This window comes from Protopterus annectens, chromosome 1.part0 (genome assembly GCF_019279795.1).
Source record: "Protopterus annectens isolate FY-2018-M chromosome 1.part0, PAN1.0, whole genome shotgun sequence".
Taxonomy (NCBI): Eukaryota; Metazoa; Chordata; order Ceratodontiformes; family Protopteridae; genus Protopterus; species Protopterus annectens.
In genome coordinates, this window is record NC_056725.1 from 110,664,605 (window position 1) to 110,685,139 (window position 20,535).

The window sequence follows — 20,535 nt, forward strand, 5'->3', positions numbered from 1 at the left end:
AGGATGTATTTTTCAAAAATCACATATAAAATGGAGAGTCAGGTCACCATGAATTAAAAGATTTTTTGTGTAAATACCTTCATGAAAAAAAATGTCCCGTTTTAAAAAATGAAAATGTGTAGGGCATCAGAGCCTATGTTTGGGCACACGTGTTTAGAAAGGATGGCGTGTACTTGTCAAGATCAGAGAAGATAATTTTATAATAGATATTTTGCAGCATTTGACAAACACAAGGCCGGATCTTTGCCAGAATAAAAATTTAACAGTTCACATATGGCAACATTTGATACATCTCTGATGGTTGTTAATGCTAGGAGCATTAATATTTTTTTTATTGGAAAATTTGCTACGTTCCCACAAGATTTATGATCTTACTGTTTGCGAAACATGCTTAAAGGACAATGACTGGAAACTAGTTCTGTCAGGGTATAAATGTTTTTTCTATAACAGGCATTCTAACAAATAATCGAGTGGAGGTGTTATGATAAGGATTAGAGATAGCTATAAAACCTGTGATTATTACACATTCAGTGATAACACCAATACTATAGGTTGTGTAACTGTGACAATAAAGACACCTCTGGAACATATAACAATTGTTGGAGGGTACAGACTGCGAAAGTCAAGTGCTGATGACCTACAAGAAATCATACATTTCTTGCATGAAACACAAAAGGGAAGAATAATAGTAGCTGAGGACTTAAATTTACCAGAGACAGATTGGAATGATATTGACTCAATAACATTAATAAGGAAATTATTCACATCTTATGTTCAGGAACAACAATTGATTCAGATTGTATAAAAGCCTACCAGAGAACAAACCATGCTGGACATTATATGTGTTCCTAATGAAATTGCTGTTACTTCATATCAAATTTTACCACCATTGATATGTAGTGATCATGGGGTTATAAAGGTTAATTTGTTGATAGATAGCTCTGTCAAACTGCAATCTAAACCAATGCACAGAAGATTAATAACAGATTATATGGAAGCAAAACAGACACTATGTAAAAATAGTTGGAGTGCTGTGTTTAGCGAAAAACTGCAGAAGGAATTTGGAAAGTTTTGAAAGATGAATTGTTTGAATGCAAAAAAAATGAAAAAACAATGTTTAATATCAGGATTTAAGTATATAACATCAGGAGGATATATTTCCATAAGAACAAGATACTTGATTAGGGTGAGAGGCAAAAAATATAAGAAATGGAAAAGAGGTTGAACTACAACTTTGAAAACTGAAATAAATAAGCTGGACAGACAAATTAACCATAGTGTGAGCCATGATCAAGACAAATTGGAAGAACAATTATATAACATATTGAATATAATAGGAAAACATTTTATAGATACATAAGATGTGGAAGAAATAAAAGACACACACATTGAAAAACTGTGTAGAATCTAAAGTTTATTCTCAGACACCAACAGATTATAGATTTATTTACAAAATCCTATGCAAAGTAGTTTGGCTCCACAAAGGGGGTGATAAATTTTCCTAGTGACATCCAGGTAACTCAGATACAAAATCGAATTAGATTATATTTGAGAAGAACTATACAAACTGGAATCAAACAAAGCACAGGGAGGAGATGGTGTTAGTAATGACTTGAAAACACTTCAGCAAGAACTTACAGTATCATTATATCTGTTTACTAAGCTGTATACATTTGGGGGAGATTCTTCAAGATTGGATACATGAGCTTATCAAATTTGTATTTAAGGGGAAGGGGAGTGGAACAACAACAGAGTCATACAGACCCTTAAGTTTACTTTCAAGTTGTAGGAAAATAATGGAGAAGGTAATATTGGATAAGTTACTGTCAGAACTGAAAAGGTTGGGATCTGAAACCATATATCAGCATGCATATGTTGAAAATAGATCTATTACCACCTGTAACATGATGTTCTATAGCAATATAATAACAGCTATGAATGAAAAATTGTGTCCCACATGGATCCGTTCTAGGCCAATACTTGTTTAGATTGCATCTTTCAGATCTATCTTTTTCATCTGATGTGTTCTATAGTCTGTTTGCAGATTACTTGAAATTGGGTAAGCTGATTACATGTGTTACAGACAGGGTATGTCTGCAAAAGAACTTGACTAAATTGATCATTTTGGCACAGAAGAATATGTTAATAAATACATTAAAAACTAAGTGTATGAGATATGGGAGAGGTATAAATTGAAAGATGAATATTTAATGCAACACACAAGGATTGAAACTGTTGGTTCATTTAAGGACCTGAGTATATGGGTAGATCCAGCTTTGAGTTTTTCTAATCATATCAACCACTTGGTTAATGATAGTTATAAAACTATAGGTTTATAAAAAGATTTATGAAGTCTAGGAAGTTAGAAATGATGGAGTCATTGTTTGTGAGTTACATTAGACCCAAACTTGATTATGGAATTACAATATGGAAACTTTATAAGAAAACAAGCATGAGTAAATTAGAAAGAGTACTGCAGAAATATGCCAAGGGAATAAATTGATGTGGAAATTTAAGTTATTATGAGAGATTAAAATATCTGAACTTGTACAGTCTCTCATACAGAGATTTAGGAGGAGACCCTATTAAGGTACCTCTGGGAATGTTTGGGGTTATCGGAATGTACTAGAGAATCATCAGACAACCTATGTAAAAGAGTCTATAGGAATGAGAAGTGCACTAATTGGTTCTCTGACAGAGTAACTGACATAACAGCATGTACATCCAAATGTCACCATGTATTAATAAAAGTCTTGTAGAGGAACTGGTAGGCACACTCAGAAGAGGTAGCTTGGCTAAAAGCAGTATCTGCACTCAAGAATACATAGAGAAGGCAGGATGTCATCCTCAGGAAACTGAAATGCGTGGTAAGTTGTTCTTAAAGGAGGACTTCTAACATCCATTAATAAGGGTGAAGAAGGTATGCATATGGGTCTTGTTTGGTGCTGACATTTCTCTTTCTTTGAAGTAAGAGGCTCCAAACTTGTGAAACTTCGGACTTTTTTTTGTGTAGTATAAAAAGTGTGTTTCATATATAAGATTGATAAGACTGTTGTGCCACTACAACACACGCACACACACACACACACACACACACACACACACACATGCACACACAAATATACACGTGCATACATGCATGAGTGCACACACATACATATGCATGCACAACACACACACACACACACACACACACACACACACACACACACACACACACACACACAGAAGTACATGGTCAAAGCAGACTAACTGCTAATGCTACTAAAGTGTCCTATGGGGAACTTGTCTCACTGTTACATGTACTGTCACTTTAATAAAAACTTGCAAAGATGAGGAATGCATTTGTGAGGAAGGAGAACAGGAATAACATGTTTGTCTTCTTGGTTAACATTACATCAGATCTACAGTTAAGAACTGAGGAGGAGTTAGGATTTGTGCTCCTTCATTCTGTTCTTATTGATGCAATACTGTACAAGTACGTGTCTTGCATACTGCAGTGCATTTCTTCACCCTCTCTGTCTCGTTTCCTTTCCTCTTGTGTGCTTCCCTGCATTTCCTTCTTGGATGGGATTCTGATCTTCAGTTTACAATGGGGAACAAAGTGACCAGAGATCATTTTGAGTGGGTCTATACAGAACAACCCCACTGCAGCAGAAGGAAGGAAATCTTAGGTAAGTGCAAAGGGATGAGATTTGTTGACAACAAGGATGGAAGAAGAACTATTTTAAGACTGGTGATTTAGCAAATTAATTGAAAAATTTAGCAAGCTAAAAATTTTCTGAAAGGTCATCTGAAATTAAAGTGCTTTTGGTGGCTGGAGAAAAACAATAAAAAAAACTGACACTAGTAATACTTTAAATTGTATTGGGATTGTGTTCTGTATAATTCTTCACTGAGTTTAAATTTTAAATTTAATGTGCTAAATTCAACAGCTAGATGGAAAAAGATCATTGGACACCCTTATATTTTCATTTTCACATTTCCATAGCCATCTAATTTATACAATGAGCACACTTTACTCATAAAAACACATTTCTAACTTTCTTACTTGGAGATCATATGCAATATCCTGTGGGTTCTTTAAATTAAGAATTTGTCAGGCACATTCAGTTATTACAGTTTCACTTAGAACTGGTGACATCTAATAGCGCTGGGAGTCAAAAACAGCTAAAATCAGCTTTTGCTGTAATGTGAGACACCTGTGCTATCAAGCATACTAGAACTAGTTTGGCATTTGTTTACACTGCCTTGGAAACAAGAAGAGAACAGTTATATGTTGGACCCAAAGGCCTGCCTCTTGCCCTGCTATCCTGTTTTGAGTTATACCACTTACCTCTACATAATGCACGGCAGTGCTACGTATCTTACGTTTTGATGGTGTCGCATGTCATATAATACATCATAAAGAGAGGAACTATAAAATACTCTGTCATTCACAGTCTTTCAAGGCTGCTAACACCAAAGCTTTTCAAAGGTTCAGGTTGCCCTATGTACAGAGCTCATAACTTTGATGTAGTAAGGTTTTTTTTTTTTTTTTGGTTTAGACTGTTTCCTACAGCAAAGATTTTCCTATAGGTTTCAGAATGTTTAATTTTTATTTCATTTCAGAATAACACTGTAATTAAACATTTTCATACATCTATATACATAGTTCCTGTTACTCCAGTCTGGAGTTACCAGCTACCTATAATCTATTTCTCTCTGCAGAGAAGTTCACTAACCTTACCCACAGTGCAGTGAAAGCCTGATGTATATGCATCAATGCACATGACTTCACCATTACAGCCCTCATACATGGGGGGTTTCATCCACTCATATTATATATTCCCACTCCAGTCACTCAGACAAGGATTAAGAGAATGTCACTATCTTTACCACCACTCCATCTTCACATGTCACCACAGCTCCAACTAACATGGATGTTCAATCCCAAAACATACTCCAAATGACAGATATCTGTTTGCATGACCCACCTTCTAACAATGTGGATAGACACACAAATAGAAACATATTTGAGTAAACAAAGTCATTCATACTTTCTAAACCACCTAATTATGGACTAACGTACAAGCTAATCAATTTTCCAAGAGTTTTGTCAATGCACTCAGTGCCAGCCAAATCCAGTCATACATTTTTTCTCATCCCTTCTATGTTAGACTGCTATTATTTGCCAACTGTGTATAGATATATGTTTCTGGGTGGCTGTAGGCCTATAGGGATTGGGAAGAGGGAAGTGATTTACTCAAAGTTACCACATTTTCCTGTAAATATTGTTAGAATTAAACTTAAGGATATCAGTGTCACCGAGAGCTTAGTTCTGTAATAATGTAACAGAAAATAGTTTATATATTTCTTAGCTAAGGTAAGATTGGAATAAACATTTCTTAGGTGGCACTAATGTATACTGTATATTAACTTGTGCAATATAGTAAATTGTTTCTGTGGCTTTTACAGGAAGATTAGTGTATTATTTATGTGAAATCTGCAGTGAATAATGGACCAAACTGCTGCAAATTCTAGTCTCCAAAAACGATATTATACAGTATCTGCCATTGTAAAGTGGTTGCCAGGAATATTTAAACTTCTCTTTTCATTTTCTAAGTTTTATTCTAAGTACATGCACTGAGTTATTTGCAGTAATGAAAACAGAGATACAGCAGTAGAGTTCCCATACGTCTTTCACAAAAGGAATATGATTCTTATTCATAAATCAGTACTTTGAGAAGTTCTATCTTTAAATTAGATGCTTTTTTCACAAAACACAACTTGTGTTCATATTATTTACCTGTGAATGGCTTATTGTTTCTAGGAAAAGATATGCCTTTATTCAGTAATTCTTCATACTGGGACTTTTCATTAGGTGTTTGTCACATTTCAGGGTTTCCATACTTCTCACTTACAGCTTGCGCAATGGCTTTTTGGCATCAGTATGAGCCCTTAGCCTCTGGAAATACAATAAATGTATATTGCTTTATGTCTTCTCCTGCAAATTATTCGGTGATACATACCAACCCGGTGCAAAGGGTGTATCTACACTTTATCTAGATCACCAGTGTAGCTGTGGGAATCAGTTTACAACTATAACCAAACAGGTAAAACTTGTCCCAGTTGTGACTTCACCAGTGTGAGTCGCTACAGACATTTATGTTGAAGGAATCAGATTTACACCTAACATATTGGGGAATGCTGCTACCTTTTTTTCACAAGAATACACAAGTTATACACTAGGAATAAACAAATTGTAAGAAATACATGTCAATGTTCAATGTTTAGTGATACCACAAAAATGTATTTATTTATTTTTTATTTATTTGTCTTTGTTTACTGGGAAAGTCCAACTGGGTAATACCCATTTTCAGCAGAGGCCCGGGAACAAAAGCTCTATGTGCATTCATTACATTATATTAAGTTCCAGTTAAACACAAGTAGTTACATTTCTATTTACATGTATACACAAACAGTTACACTTATACATTCAAATATTTTACAGAGGTGGAAGTTATTAAAGAGAAAGCACAAGTGCAGTTTAGTGGATTGTACAGGCAGCACATGTATAAAAATTGTTTTGCCATTTCAGTAAGAAGTTGAGAGTATTCTGTTTAAGGACAGTACTTGGAGAGTATCATACAGTAAGCACAAAGTGTTAACCTTGTGATGAGGATGTACAGGATCAGGATTGGTAAGATGTTGTTTAAGCAGTGGTTTAAAAATGCTTAGTTTATGGGAAAGTTTTATTTGCGTGAGGATACTATTCCAGAGTTTAGCAACATATTGGGAGTATAGCGAGAGTCCTGCAACATTATTTAACTTATTTATAAATAATAAGAATTTATTGGGTGGCCACTGTGGTGCAGCAGTTAGCGTTGCCACCTCACAGCAAGAGGTTCTCCAGTTTGATCCTTGGCTGGGGTGCCTTCTGTGCGGAGTCTGCATGTCTTCCCTGTGGTCATGTAGGTTTTCTCCAGGTGCTCCGGTTTCATCCCAAAGAATGCTGTAGGTGGGTTGGATACACTAAATTGGCCATAGGCATGAGTGTGTACATGTGTGTGCCTTCTGCGGAAGGTTGGGCACCAGCTGGCAACTTGGCACTGTAAAACTCCACTGAAAATCATGAGTGGACAGGTGATCCACTGTGGCGACCCCTAACTTGGAAAAGCCGAAAGAAGAATAAGTAATAAGAATTTATTACTAAAACGGAGGTCCCTTGCTGGACAGTAGGGTAGTAATACGTTTTGTAGTGCAGAGCATTTTTCTGGATGATGAATGAGTCTGTGTGGTATAATTAGTTGTGAATATATTAGACAGTTGTGCAGTTCAAGCCAGTTTAATTGTTTTAAGCTATGACAATGGTGGGTCCTATGAGGGAGACTGGTGTAAATGTAGCTATTTTATTGTAGCAGAAGGCAAGTTTCTTTCTTTGAGTATTGTTTAGTTTGATTAGGATAGGAGTGGCATGGCGTATAACAGAGTCATCAGTAAGAAGGTAGTGGCTAGAGTTTTTCTTGCAGTATTTGTAAGGAATCCATTGATCCTATAAAGGGAACCTAGTGACTGCTGTGTAGATGTAATGGTATGCCCTATATGGTGATCATATTTGAGACTGTTATCTGTTATAATGCCTAGAAGTCTACTGTGAGTTATAGTTTCAGTGACAGTACTATTTGATGACTTTATATTGCTTTTGATTTTGGCAACTTTTTAAGGTGAAAAGCATTAGCTTGGTTTTCTTGGGGTTGAGTAGGAGGTTTGATTCTTTGAGCCAGGTTTCTACAGAGAAAAAAGATTTTTGGGTAATGTCTAGGAGCGCATTTTTGTTGAGGCTGCACATATTAATGTTGAGTCATCTGCATACTAAACTAAACTAGCATAATGAGTGCAGACGTGGAGGTCGTTAATAAATATATTAAATAGAAGAGGACCCAGGAAAGAGCCCTGAGGGGCACCTGTAGTAACTGGTTGAAAGGATGAGTAGGTTTGTTGCCATTTAACAGCTTGTTGCCTTCCAGACAGGTAACTAAGGAACAACAACAAGGAGTTTTGTAAACGTTCTATTGAAGAGAGTCGAATGAGCAGTTGCTGGTGCGAGACGATATCAAATGTCTTTCTTTGACAAGTCAAGTAGACCATTGTTTCTTTGTTGGTTTATTATATTGGCAAAATGTAGAAGAGCAGTAGTGGTGCTGTGCTGGGGCCTAAGGCCATGTTGTATTTCTGAGAACAGGCTATTTGAGGCTAGGTATTGTCTAAAGTAACAGCAGTACTGTAAGTTTTGGGTCAAAACACTGAAATTTTCCAGAGCTGTGTGTCTGTATCTACCCATTTAAAAAGCATCTTCATGTATTTTTGAGCGTCAATATTTTTGTCTCTGCTTTTTACATATCTTCTATTATTGGATGTCTTACTTCAAACATGAATTCATGCATGTGCAGTGGAATTTTCAGGTGGGCTGCAAAAACAGTTGGCCTACACGTGATAAATAACTGCTGCTGCATTCATGATAAAATCAGAAGACAAAGTCAGATCAATGTATTGAAATATGGTAGTAATAGGCAGAGAAGCCATTATGGTAACTCTAGTGGTTATCAATATTTTGGGGAAAAATTTTGACAATATTCACTTAGGGTTCCTTCTCTTTAACTATAGCAGTGTCTCTGTGCAATTCCACTCCAAATTACACTATAGCTGTTAGGCAGCACAGTTACCTTTCAGGAAAGAACTACACAAATATAGCATCATAGTTCCTGAAGAGGAACTCCATAAAATATATGGGACAATTAAAATATTACGGATTCATTTTCAACATATTAGACAGCCTCATACTGCTGACAGTTTTCAATTATTGTGAATAAAATGCCTGATAAATAAGTCTTATGGCTTTAGTGCCTTAACTATGACAAGACTTATTTAACATTTACAATGCATTTTGTCTTTATGAAGGGGCACTCTGCTTTGTCTCTGCCATACCCCCCCATATTATACATAAATTAATTATGGTTACCTTAACTCCAGAAAACAATAACTTGGGGGCCCCTCATAGCTTTGCAGTACACAAAGAAATGCAATTTCTTGGGTTTAGTAAAGAAGATGTCCATTGCATTGCTACTGGAGAGGTCTCTTGACCACCTGACTGATAGGTACTAACAGGTCAGGAGGACAGCAGCTGCCACAGCCACTGATGTGATGGCTCAGATGCTGCAGTAGTTTGGCTAAACCAAGAAAACTGAATTTTTTATGGGCTCAAAGAAGTTCTGGCAAACCATCTGCTGACATTCCCCAGGCTGTTTTCTGCTAGGGTGAGAAATGTTAACCATAACTGGGAACATTTTCAAGAGCTGGAGTTATTAAAGTAATTGAGCATTTCCCCTGTTGCAAGGTTGTAGGAGTAGATTATATATAACTGTGAGTGCTGAAGTTGCTGGACATTTTTAATATGTCATAATTAACCATGATTGCTTTGCCAAGGATGGTCTGCACCTCTCTTCTTTAGGCTTTTGAATACTGACTAAAACTTTATCGAAAAGTGAACTCCTGCACGGCAGGCAAATGCACGGCTCCAGGCATAAACTTGTTCAAACAAAAACAGAACGAGCCAGCATACAGTGACCTGAAACAGTTTATTGGTAAAAAAACATAAAAAAACAGCAAAAGACTCAGACCGGTTTCGGCCAGACTAAATCACAGCCTTCATCACTGATGAAGGCTGTGATTTAGTCTGGCCGAAACCGGTCTGAGTCTTTTGCTGTTTTTTATGTTTTTTTACCAATAAACTGTTTCAGGTCACTGTATGCTGGCTCGTTCTGTTTTTGTTAAAACTTTATTGACCAGCACAGTGCCTTTTTTAGGAAATTCCAAACTGATAAACCTACTGACATAGCAAAATTAACTCAACTGAACATCAAGGAGTTACTGCTTAATGCCAGGAGCCTAAAAAAAAAGCTACACTCTCTCCAAGCCCTCCTCACACTCAGGAATATAGACATCTGTGCAGTTACTAAGACATGGTTTAAAGCAGCAGAGACTACTATGGCAGTGCAAAGTTTCAGTGCCTTCCACACTTTCAGACCAGTAGCCGCACAGACAAGGGCTAAAGCAGAAGGTGCCTCAATATATATCAATAACAAGCATACCTCTAAAGTGTCAAACAGGATGATATGTTGGAATTTCTCTATGTGCAGATCACCATAGACTAAATCCCATACCATATCTTAGCCAGCTATAAGTCACCCTCCATGTCCCAAAAAGCTCACAATGCATACTTAGACCTACTGGAGACACTTACTATCCAGCCTAACACCCTACTCATAGGAGACTTTAATTACCCCTCTATAGACTGAGAATCCTACATGGCCTCAAATCTAAAAGGTACAGAGACTCCTGGACTTTGTAAATACAAACACCCTTGACCAAATAGTGAATACAATTACTAGAGGTTCCAGCATACTGGACCTTGTGCTTATAATTATGGGGGAATGCTGCACCCCCCCCCCCACCATGTTTCATCATCCCTGGTAAGGTCTGTCCATAAAACTCTCACCTTTAAATCAAAATCAACTTTGTAATCCCATTAAAACCAGTAACAGGAATCATTCCAAAGCAAATTACCTTTTATTAAGTGGTGGTTTGTCAAAATTCACTGCCCTTCCAAACCCAGAGAACACAGCAGCCTATGTTGAATTGCTCTCAGAAACTGTACAGCCATGTCAATGGTCGCACATAGGCTGTTGTACCTACCAGAAGTAAGTGCAGGACTAGCTCCAGAAACAAACTACACTGGTGGCATCCTAAATTAAACAGGAAATACAATAAAAGAAAAAAATATGGCAAAAGTCAGGAAAGGTAATTCCCATAAAGATAGAAACTCTCTCATTAAAGTAAATAAACAACTAAGAGAGCTAATTACATCAAACAAAGCCAGCTTTGAGGTTAAGATAGCTTCCCAGGTGAAAGATAACCATAAGGCCATCTACAGCTATGTCAGAAACCACAAGGGCAGAATACAGCAATGTGTGGAACTAGTGGTTAATAGTGCTACATTCACCATGCCTGGTGATATAGTGAACCTCTTAGTGGATAAATTCAGCTCCAGCTTTACCCCCCCTGTCACCCTCAACCATTCCCACAAAAATAATCTCAAACATAACCCCTTCTGCTATAACTAGAGAGCATGAACTGGCTGCACTCACTAAAGCCAAGCACACTCTCTCAATGGGCCCTGATAACATACGAGGATGCCTCCTGAAAAGTCTACAATATGACTTAAGACCCCTGGAGCCATTATTTAACTATAGTCTTAAAACAAGCTTTGTGCCACTGCAACAGCCAACACCCCCCCTCCCCTATAAGGAAGGACCTTCAATGAATCCTATTAGTCTGAACAGTCTTATTTGCAAAGCCATGGAAAGAATTATCATGGAAATTATCAACAAGGACAGAGGAGACCTCCAGACACTGGATCATCCCCAGTTTGGCTTTGTCAAAGGGAAGGTCATGCTGAATCTGGTGGACTCCTTTGAAAAGGGCACTAAGGCTATAGATGACAGGAAAATGGTGCATACTGCCTACCTTGGTTGGTCCAATCCGACCATAAGCTAATCACCCTCGATATCCACATCCCACCCCCACCCCCCAGTAAGGAAACCACAATAAAAAATTTCTCCAAAGCCAACTTCATGCTTAAGACAGAAGTAGTGAACTTCATGACACCCATGCAGATGGACAATACAGTTACAGCTGCTGAATCCTACACAAATGCACTCTATAAGCACCTACATGAGTGCATGGATCGTGCTATCCCAAACAGAACCAAGACACTATCCTCCAAAAAAAGGAAGCCAATCTGGTGGACCCCTGCCATAAACAAACTGTACAACAGAAGGAAGAAACTGTTGCAAAAGAGAGTAAAATCCCATGAGTGGAGGAGCTCCCTGGTCAGCCTCAGTAAGAAGCTGAGATCCCTTATAAGATCCTCCATAGCTAGCTACGAAAATAAAATCACCACTAATTCCAAGGACAACCACAAAGCATTCTATAGCTATGTCAAGAATCTCAATGGCAACACCCAGATCTGCTCTGAGTTACAGCACAAAGGCACGAAAATTACAGAACCAACTGATATTGCCAACATCCTGGCAGATAGGTTCAGTGTTAACTTTACCCCCCCCTCACCCCCTAAAGGGCCCATATATATATATATATATATATATATATACAGGAAGAATGCAGAGTCCCTGTAATCACAACTACGCAGGTGAAAGCTGCACTCTCTAAAGCCAAAAACACAGCATCCATGGGACCGGACAACATCCCAGGCTGCGTTTTACACGAACTTCAGAATGAACTGGCTCCCCACTTAAGCACCAAGTTCAATAATAGCCTCACATCAGGCTTTGTGCCCACTGAATGGCGCACAGCAACAGTTTCCCACTCCACAAAGGGGGAGCCACCACCACTGATCCCGGGAACTATAGACCTATTAGCCTGACGAGCCTGGTCTGCAAAGCCATGGAACGTATCATCATGGAACTCATAAACAAAGACATTGGTAACCTCCAAACTCTGGATCCCACCCAGTTCGGGTTTGTGAAAGGCAGATCATGCCTCCTGAACCTGATTGACTTCTTTGAGGCAATCACCAAAGCCGTAGATGAGGGTAAGGTGGTTCACACAGCCTATGTTGACCTCGCCAAGGCTTTCAACCCCATCCCCCATTCTGGAATTATAGCTAAACTCAATAAACTAGGCATAAATCCCTATGTCACAAGATGGGTTGCCAACTGGCTCACTGACAGAACCCACACTGTAAAAGTTGCAGACTCCAAATCTGACCTCAAACCAGTGACAAGTGGAGTACCACAGGGTTCCGTCCTGGGACCACTCCTGTTTGGTATCTACTTCTCTGAAGTACAGGCTAACACAGAAGGCCTCTGGCTAATGAAGTTTGCAGATGACTGCAAACTAGGAGCCATAGTCAAGTCCCCAAATGATGTCAACATCCTACAGAAAGGCCTCTCTGAGACAGATGCCTGGTGTCAGAGCCATGGCCTCAAGCTCAATGCCAAAAAGTGCAGTGTCATCCCCTTTGGTAAAAACTCTGTACCCATGAACTACCACATAGGCAGCAATCTACTTAACACCGAATGCGTGATAAGAGACCTTGGGACCCAGGTGGACAGTAGTCTCTCCTTTGATAGTCACATCGCCACAGTAGTCAGGAAGTCCTTCTACATGTCACATCTCATCATAAAAGGGTTCTCATCCAGGAAAAAAGAGGTCATCGTTTTCCTCTACTCGACACTCATTAGACCCACTATAGAGTACAATGCCCCTTTTGGAATGTACCTCACAAGACATCTGCAGCAGCTGGAAAGGCCACAGAAGTATCTCACAAAGAGGATTACTGGACTCAAACAAATGCCCTACACTGACCGCCTCAAAAAACTCCAGCTTTACTCTGTAGCATATCGCCTACTCAGAGGTGATCTCTGCCTAACATATAAAGCTATAGGTTCATAGGTTCATAGGTTCATACTAGGCTATCTGCCCTGGGGCAATTATAAGCCTAGCCCGATTCTGTGTGGCTTACACCACCCCTTGATTTGAGTATACCGTGCCCTTTTTAAGGTTTAGTTTACTGTGCTTCTGTCTAATAGTGACACTGGAGTAATCCCTGGGACAAACCTATGATCCCCTATCCACTTATCGAGATTCTTCTTGAAGAGATTCAGTGAGGTGCTCTGCCTCACATGAACTGGAATTCTATTCCAGAGCGAAGGGAGCCTCTTCGTTATGAACCTGTCCCTCCAGCAAGTTCTATTTATTTCTGTGCTGAGGTTCAAGTCCCTCGAGCATGTGGCTCTAAGGGATTTAGATTTACTGAGGTGGAGCATGTCCATTAATTCTGGATTTGACATAGCTTTGTATGTCAGGCATAGATCACCTCGAAGTAGGTGGTATGCAATTGAGTAGAGCTGGAGTTTTTTTAACCGAGCAGCATATGGCATCTGTTTGAGACCCTTGATCCTCTTGGTGAGATACTTTTGGGGGTCTTTCTAATTGCTGCAGGTGTCGGGTAAAGTACATCCCAAAAGGGGCATTGTATTCTATGATGGGCCTGATGAGGGATGAATAAAGGGGCACGATTACCTCTCTTGATCTAGATGTGAAACCCTTCGTGATGAGGTGGGCTATGTAGAAGGTCTTTCTAACCACTTTGGCAATGTGGTTTTCAAAGGAGAGATTGCTATCAACTTGGGTCCCCAGGTCCCTAATAACTTTCTCTGTACTTAATGGGTTTCTGCCTATGTGGTAATTTGTGGGCACATTGTTTTTGCCAAAGGGTATGACTATACATTTTTTGGCATTTAGTTTTAAACCATGGCGCTGGAATCAGTTATCTGTCTCTGTGAGACCTTTTTGAAGGATGTTTGTGTCAGCTGGAGAGTTGATTATGGCGCCCAGTTTGCAGTCGTCTGCGAACTTGGTGAGCCATAGTCATCCCATGTTTGCCTGTACCTCGGAAAAGTATATACCGAACAAGAGTGGTCCCAGGACAGAACCCTGTGGGACGCCACTTGTGACCGGTTTCGAGTCTGACATGGCTCCAGCAACTCTCACTCTGTGGGTTCTGTCTTTGAGCCAGTTTGCGACCCATCTTGTGACATAGGGGTTTATATTTAAGCTGGATAGCTTATCTATGATGCCCGAGTGGGATATTGTGTCAAATGCCTTTGCAAGGTCCAGATAGGCTGTGTGGACTACCTTCCCTTCATCTATGGCTTTGGTGACTGTTTCAAAGAAGTCAACCAGGTTCAAAAGGCAGGATCTGCCCTTGACAAAGCCGAACTGGGTAGGATCTAGTGTCTGTAGGTCCCCAATGTCTTTGTTTATGAGCTCCATGATGATCCTTTCCATAGCCTTGCAGACTAAGCTAGTCAGGCTTATGGGGCAATAGTTTCCAGGGTCCGTAGAGGCTCCACCTTTGTGGAGTGGGACCACTGTTGCTGTACGCCATTCTGTGGGCACATATCCTGTAGTGAGGCTGAGATTGTATAGCTGTTTTATTTGAGGGATTAGTTCCTCTTGTAGTTCATGTAGGACGCAACCTGGGACGCCATCTGGTCCCATGGAAGCAGTGCTTTGGAGAGGGCAGCCTTCACCTGAGCATCTGAGATGTTTGGGAGGCAGCCCTCTGCCGGGATAGATACTTGCTCTTTGTGGGGAGGGGTGGAGAAGTTTGCACTGAACCTGTCTGCCAGGATATTGGCGATGTCTGTGGGTTCAGTGTATTTTTGTCATTTAGAATCAACTCAGAACAAGTTTGGGAGTTGCATCCCAGGTTTCTAACATAACTGAAAAAGCCTTATGATTGTCTTTGGTGTCCTGTGCAATTTTTCTCTCAAAGCTGGCCTTGGAGGATTTTATGAGGGATCATAATTTTTTGCTAGTACTGATCAGAGATGCCTTCCCTATTAGGGATTTTGCTCTATCATGTAGTAGCTTCCTCCTTCTGTTGTACAGTTTATTTATGGCAGGGGTCCACCAGACTGGACACCTGCCTTTGGATGATTGGGTCTTGGTTTTGTTTGGGATAGCATGATCCATGCATTCCTGGAGATGTCTGTAGAATGCATTTATATAGGATTCTGCAGTTTGGGCTGTAGTTTCCACTGGCCCTGGGGCCTTGAAGGATTCCACTTCAGTTTTGAGAAGTGAGAAGTTCACTTTTGAGAAGTTTTTCACTATGGTTTTCTGGGCTGGGGGTGAGGTCAGGATGTGGACATCCAGTGAAATTAATTTATGGTCTGATCTTACCAATGATGGATATACTTCTGGTGTGGAGCATAGAGTCCCCATGTTGGTAATGATCAGGTCTAGTATGTTGTCCCCTCTTGTGGGAGTGGTGACTAGTTGTTCCATAGCATTTGAGTTTATAATTTCCAGGAATCTTTGGGCTAAGGTGCTGGGGCTTGAGTAGTGCTTCCAGTCAATGTTTGGGTAGTTGAAGTCACCCAATATAATGGTGTTTGGAGAGATCTTCATGTTCTCCAATGTTTTCAGGAAAGCCGAATGGGATTCCTGACTTTGAGAGGGTGGTCTGTAGGATGCTATAAACTGAAAAGCAGTCTTGCCCACTGTTAGTTGCACATGGATGGTCTCAGATACTTCGTGCAATGCCACTAACCTGGAGGTGTGGATATCCTTGATAAATATGGAAACTCCCCCTCCTTTTGTGGTTCGGTCAGGTTTTGGGGCCGAAAAGCATGATATGAGGTATAGCCTGGTAGTGCTGGGGTGCTCTCTGGAGCCTTGAACCAGGTTTCTGTCACTGCACAGATATCAATGTTCTCCATACTGAGGAGAGCTTTGAGTGCGTGCATCTTGAGGTTAAGACTTCTGGTGTTTAGCAGCATTACCCTTAGTTTCTTGTTCCTTGTGCTGTCTATGGGGGTGGGTTTGACTTTTGAGCCTTGCCTAAAAAAGGCACTATGGGGGTGGCAAGAGCCTTTGCCAATATCCGAAAGCCCAGTGGTGACAGGTGCAAGCCGTCCCTAGCAAAGCAACATGGCTTGTCGAGCATGTCATCCCAGGCTGACAGACACTGGATCCCCTTTGAATGACACCAAAATTTTAGCCAATTGTTAAAATCGATCATTTTGTCTTTGTACTGTGTCAAACCCAGAGCTGTTGGACATGCTACACCTAAAGAAATCCCAATCCCTCCGAGCTACATGCTCTAGGGACCTAAATCTTGTCACCACAATAAACAGGACATGCTGGAGGGATAGATTCCTATCCCAGAGACTTTCCGTACTCTGGAACAGGCTACCCATCTATGTCAAGCAAAGTTCTTCATTGGCACTCTTCAAGAAAAATCTTGATGAGTGGACGGGAAATAGGAAATACACCCCGGGGATGACTTCTGTGTCTCTGCTCGACAGTGGCACAGGAAAATAACTTTCTTGGGTGGCGTAAGCCAAGGAACCTTGCTGGCTAGGCTTACATAGGCCCTTGGGCCGATAGCCTAGTACCTACCTATGAACCTATGAACCTATGAACCTAGATCTGGCTAAAGCATTTAATACAATACCCCACTCGGGCATTATCAACATACTTACTGAACTAGTAAAAAAACCCTTTATAACACATTTGGTAGCTAGCTCGCTCACTGATAGGACCTAGGAGATTAGAATCGGTGAGGCCACTTCCACAAAGAAGCAGGTCACCAATGGAGTCCCCCATTGCTCTGTGCTGGACCCACTCTTCTTTGGCATCTTCATATTGGATGTTAAATCCAGAGTCAAAGGCCTTTAGTTAACCAAGTTCACAAATGATTGCAAACTGAGAGCAGTCAATGAATGCCCCCCCCCCCTCAAAGATAAGAACACCCTTCAGGAAGGCCTAATACAGAAAAACGCTCAGTGCCAAAGCCATGGCTTAAAACTCAATCCCATGAAATGCATTATAATGCCTTTTGGGAAGTCTTCCAGCCTGGGAAACAATTTCATCAATAAAACACCCTTAAAAACTGATTCACTAGTCAGGGATCTGGGTGCTGATGTAGATAGTAATCTAGCCTTTGTGCAACATGTGCCCAAGGTAGTAAGAAAAATCTTCTATGTTCCTTAACTTATAAACAGTGCATGACATCTAGGGCCAGAGCGGTCAGCATGTCACCATACCTGGCCCTCCTTAAACACATCATAAAGTATAATGTTCCCTTCAGTATGTATCTGACCAGGCACATGCACACCTGGAACATCCACAAAGGTTCCTTACATGGAAGTAAACACAATGTCCTGTGTTGAGCACCTCAAAGCCCTGCCTCTTTACTCGGTATCATACAGACTTCTGAGAGGTGATCTTTGCTTGGCATACAAGGCATCCCTGGACCCCGTTTTGATGAACCTTTTGCACATTTGCAAACAAACAGCATCAGAACTACTAGATTAAAAGACCTAATTTTGCTTACGACATTAATAGTACATGTTGGAGAGACAGATATGTTTCTCAGAGAATTCAAATTCTTTGGAACAGACTACCCATCAGTGTGAAGCAGAATTCCGCCCTATTCCTATTTAAACTCAACTTGGACAAATGAATTAGGAATCAGAAATTCACCCCTGGTCTAACTCCTATGTCTCTGATGGACTAGAGGCAGTCAGTAAATCATCAGCTATATAAATCAAATTTGTGAATCACATTTGGGGTGCATGGCTAGGCTTATAAGTGGCAAATGCCCTACTGGTCATTAGACTAGAACACACCAATGAACCTATGACCCCACCCTTTCAAAGGTGCATGCAGGGTTGGTACAATACCTCTTCACTGGCAGATTGGGTAGTGTTTCCCCTTTTCAAGCAGTTGGAGAGTAAGGTGCACTCTAACAGAAGGATCACCAAAGCCTAAACCAGTGTACTCTAAAGAAGACTTGATCCAAGAGATGAGCCACTTATTCAAGACAAGCAATATGGATTCCATCTAGACTATGAAACAGTGAGTTAACTCTTTGTAATTTCACAGACATTACCATGACTGTGGTAGCTTGCCACTACTACCTATATGTGCTTGTGGAACTGGAGAGGCCATATGAATGCATACCTTGAAATGTCTTGTGGAAGATGCTATAACAATATGGGTTCCCAGGATTACTTATGCTTTCCATTTAATCCATTTGTTTAAGGAACAAGAGTTGAGTTCACATACTCAGTATTAAGCAGAAAATATGGAAGATGGGTGTCTGTGTTTAACAAGGATGTGTTATGTCTCCCTTCTAGTTTCTGATTTTCATTTTCATGAACAGGATATCAAAGTGCAGTAAAAATCCTGAAAGTATGCAGTTTGGGGACGTGAGGGTAGTATCTTGTTGTTCTTAGATGATGATGTCCTCTTAGCCTCAATTGACTGTCATCCAGCTTTGACTGAAGTAACACATCCACATCAGAGGTCATGGTTACAAAGTTGAGAGAGGAGCAACTTAATCAGCTGGGAGAGTTTAAGTTTATTTGGCTTTTTTAAATGAATGATGGTAGACAGGATAATAAGACTGACCTGCAGGTGAGTGCATGGCAGTAGTATCATAGTTGTTGTACCAGACTGTGGTGATGAAGCAGGGGCTGAGAAACAGAATGATGTGCTTAATTTACTACTGAATCTATGGACATGAGCCTTGGGTAATGACTAAAGGGACAAGATCTTGGATACAAACATAAATGAGGTTCCTTTGCAGGGCAGCTAGGCTCATTGTCTGGGATAAAGTGAAGTAGATGGAAATAGAGGATGTTCTTGGAGTACAACCAATGTTCCACTGAGTTAAGAGGAGTCTGGTGAGGTGGTTTGGACATTTAGTAAGGATACCTTCTGCAAAGCTCAAATGTGAGTGTACCAGGCATGGGTCACTGGAAGAAGGCCCTAGGGCACAACCAGGATATGTTGGAAGAATTGCATCTCTCAGGTTGGCTGGACTAACAACAGATTCCACAGGATGCGCTGGAAACTGTTGTTGAGGATAGGGAAGTCTGGGCTTCCCTGTTCAATCTTCTAACACAATGACCAAGTATTACTTGGGCTTCTAACACAGTGACCAAGTGTTACAGTGACCAAGACATAACAAGTGGTTGAGAAAATGGATGGATGGATGGATGGATGGATGGATGGATGGATGGATGGATGGATGGATGGATGGATGGATGCATTAAGCAGTCAGTCAACAAATGAATGGTATCTGTGACATTAGGTTTATTACATGCAGCTCTGTCATCTGCCTTACAACTAAAAGGCCCTGATAAACAAGGAATTACATATTTTTCATATTCTGAGTGCTCAGTGTAAAGTTGATATTCTGTACAAAAGAAAAGTCTGATTCACAACCTCCATTCCCTACATGGCTAGTAAACTCTGTGGATAGTGAAGCTGTCCATGAGGGTCGCTATAGGACTCGGATGCAACTTGTCAGCATTGATTGGGAGGCTATAACTGAAATAAAGACAAAATATGACAAGTAAGGAAGAACTTTATATTTTATGACAAAAACAAATAATAGCAGCACACCAAGCTTTTTGTGATGAAGTCAGTGGCTTGTAAATGTGGGTGGCAGTACAGAGTGGTTCCAGCATTGCACCAGGTAGGACATAGGAGAAGAGATTCTTAATGATGCCCTCATCTCTTCTCAGGAAGGGTATTCCAACATTACAACGATTTGCTCATATCTTTACTCACCGGCCTGCTTGTCACAGATGTAAATGGGTCTGTGATCCACATCATTGCTCATATCCCTCACATGCATATTTATTTCATATATATATATATAAATATATGTTCCGCGGCTTCGCTATTGTCAGTCTTTGAGGTTTGGGTTCGATATCATAACATTCGAAGTTTTGAAACTTCGATGTTATGATATAGACCCGTGATACTTCACTAATTGAGGTAGAAATGATTGTTAATTTTGTCACAAAAGCAGAAATACTTTTATATTCTCAAATACCAAGTGTCCAATGTAATAGTGACAGGTTAATTGTGTCACAAAGCAGGAAG

General features: G+C 40.2%; 1 protein-coding gene across 1 annotated transcript in view; it reads left to right on the forward strand.

Annotated features, from left to right (window-relative positions):
• Positions 1–3,456: 3,456 nt before the first annotated feature.
• Positions 3,457–20,535, forward strand: part of LOC122815035 (sphingolipid delta(4)-desaturase DES1-like) — a 375,413-nt gene continuing 358,334 nt past the window's right edge. The window contains exon 1 of the mRNA XM_044087314.1: positions 3,457–3,674. Within this exon, the coding sequence (XP_043943249.1) occupies positions 3,593–3,674 (82 nt within the window). The 5' untranslated portion in view covers positions 3,457–3,592. The remainder of the gene's footprint in view (positions 3,675–20,535) is intronic.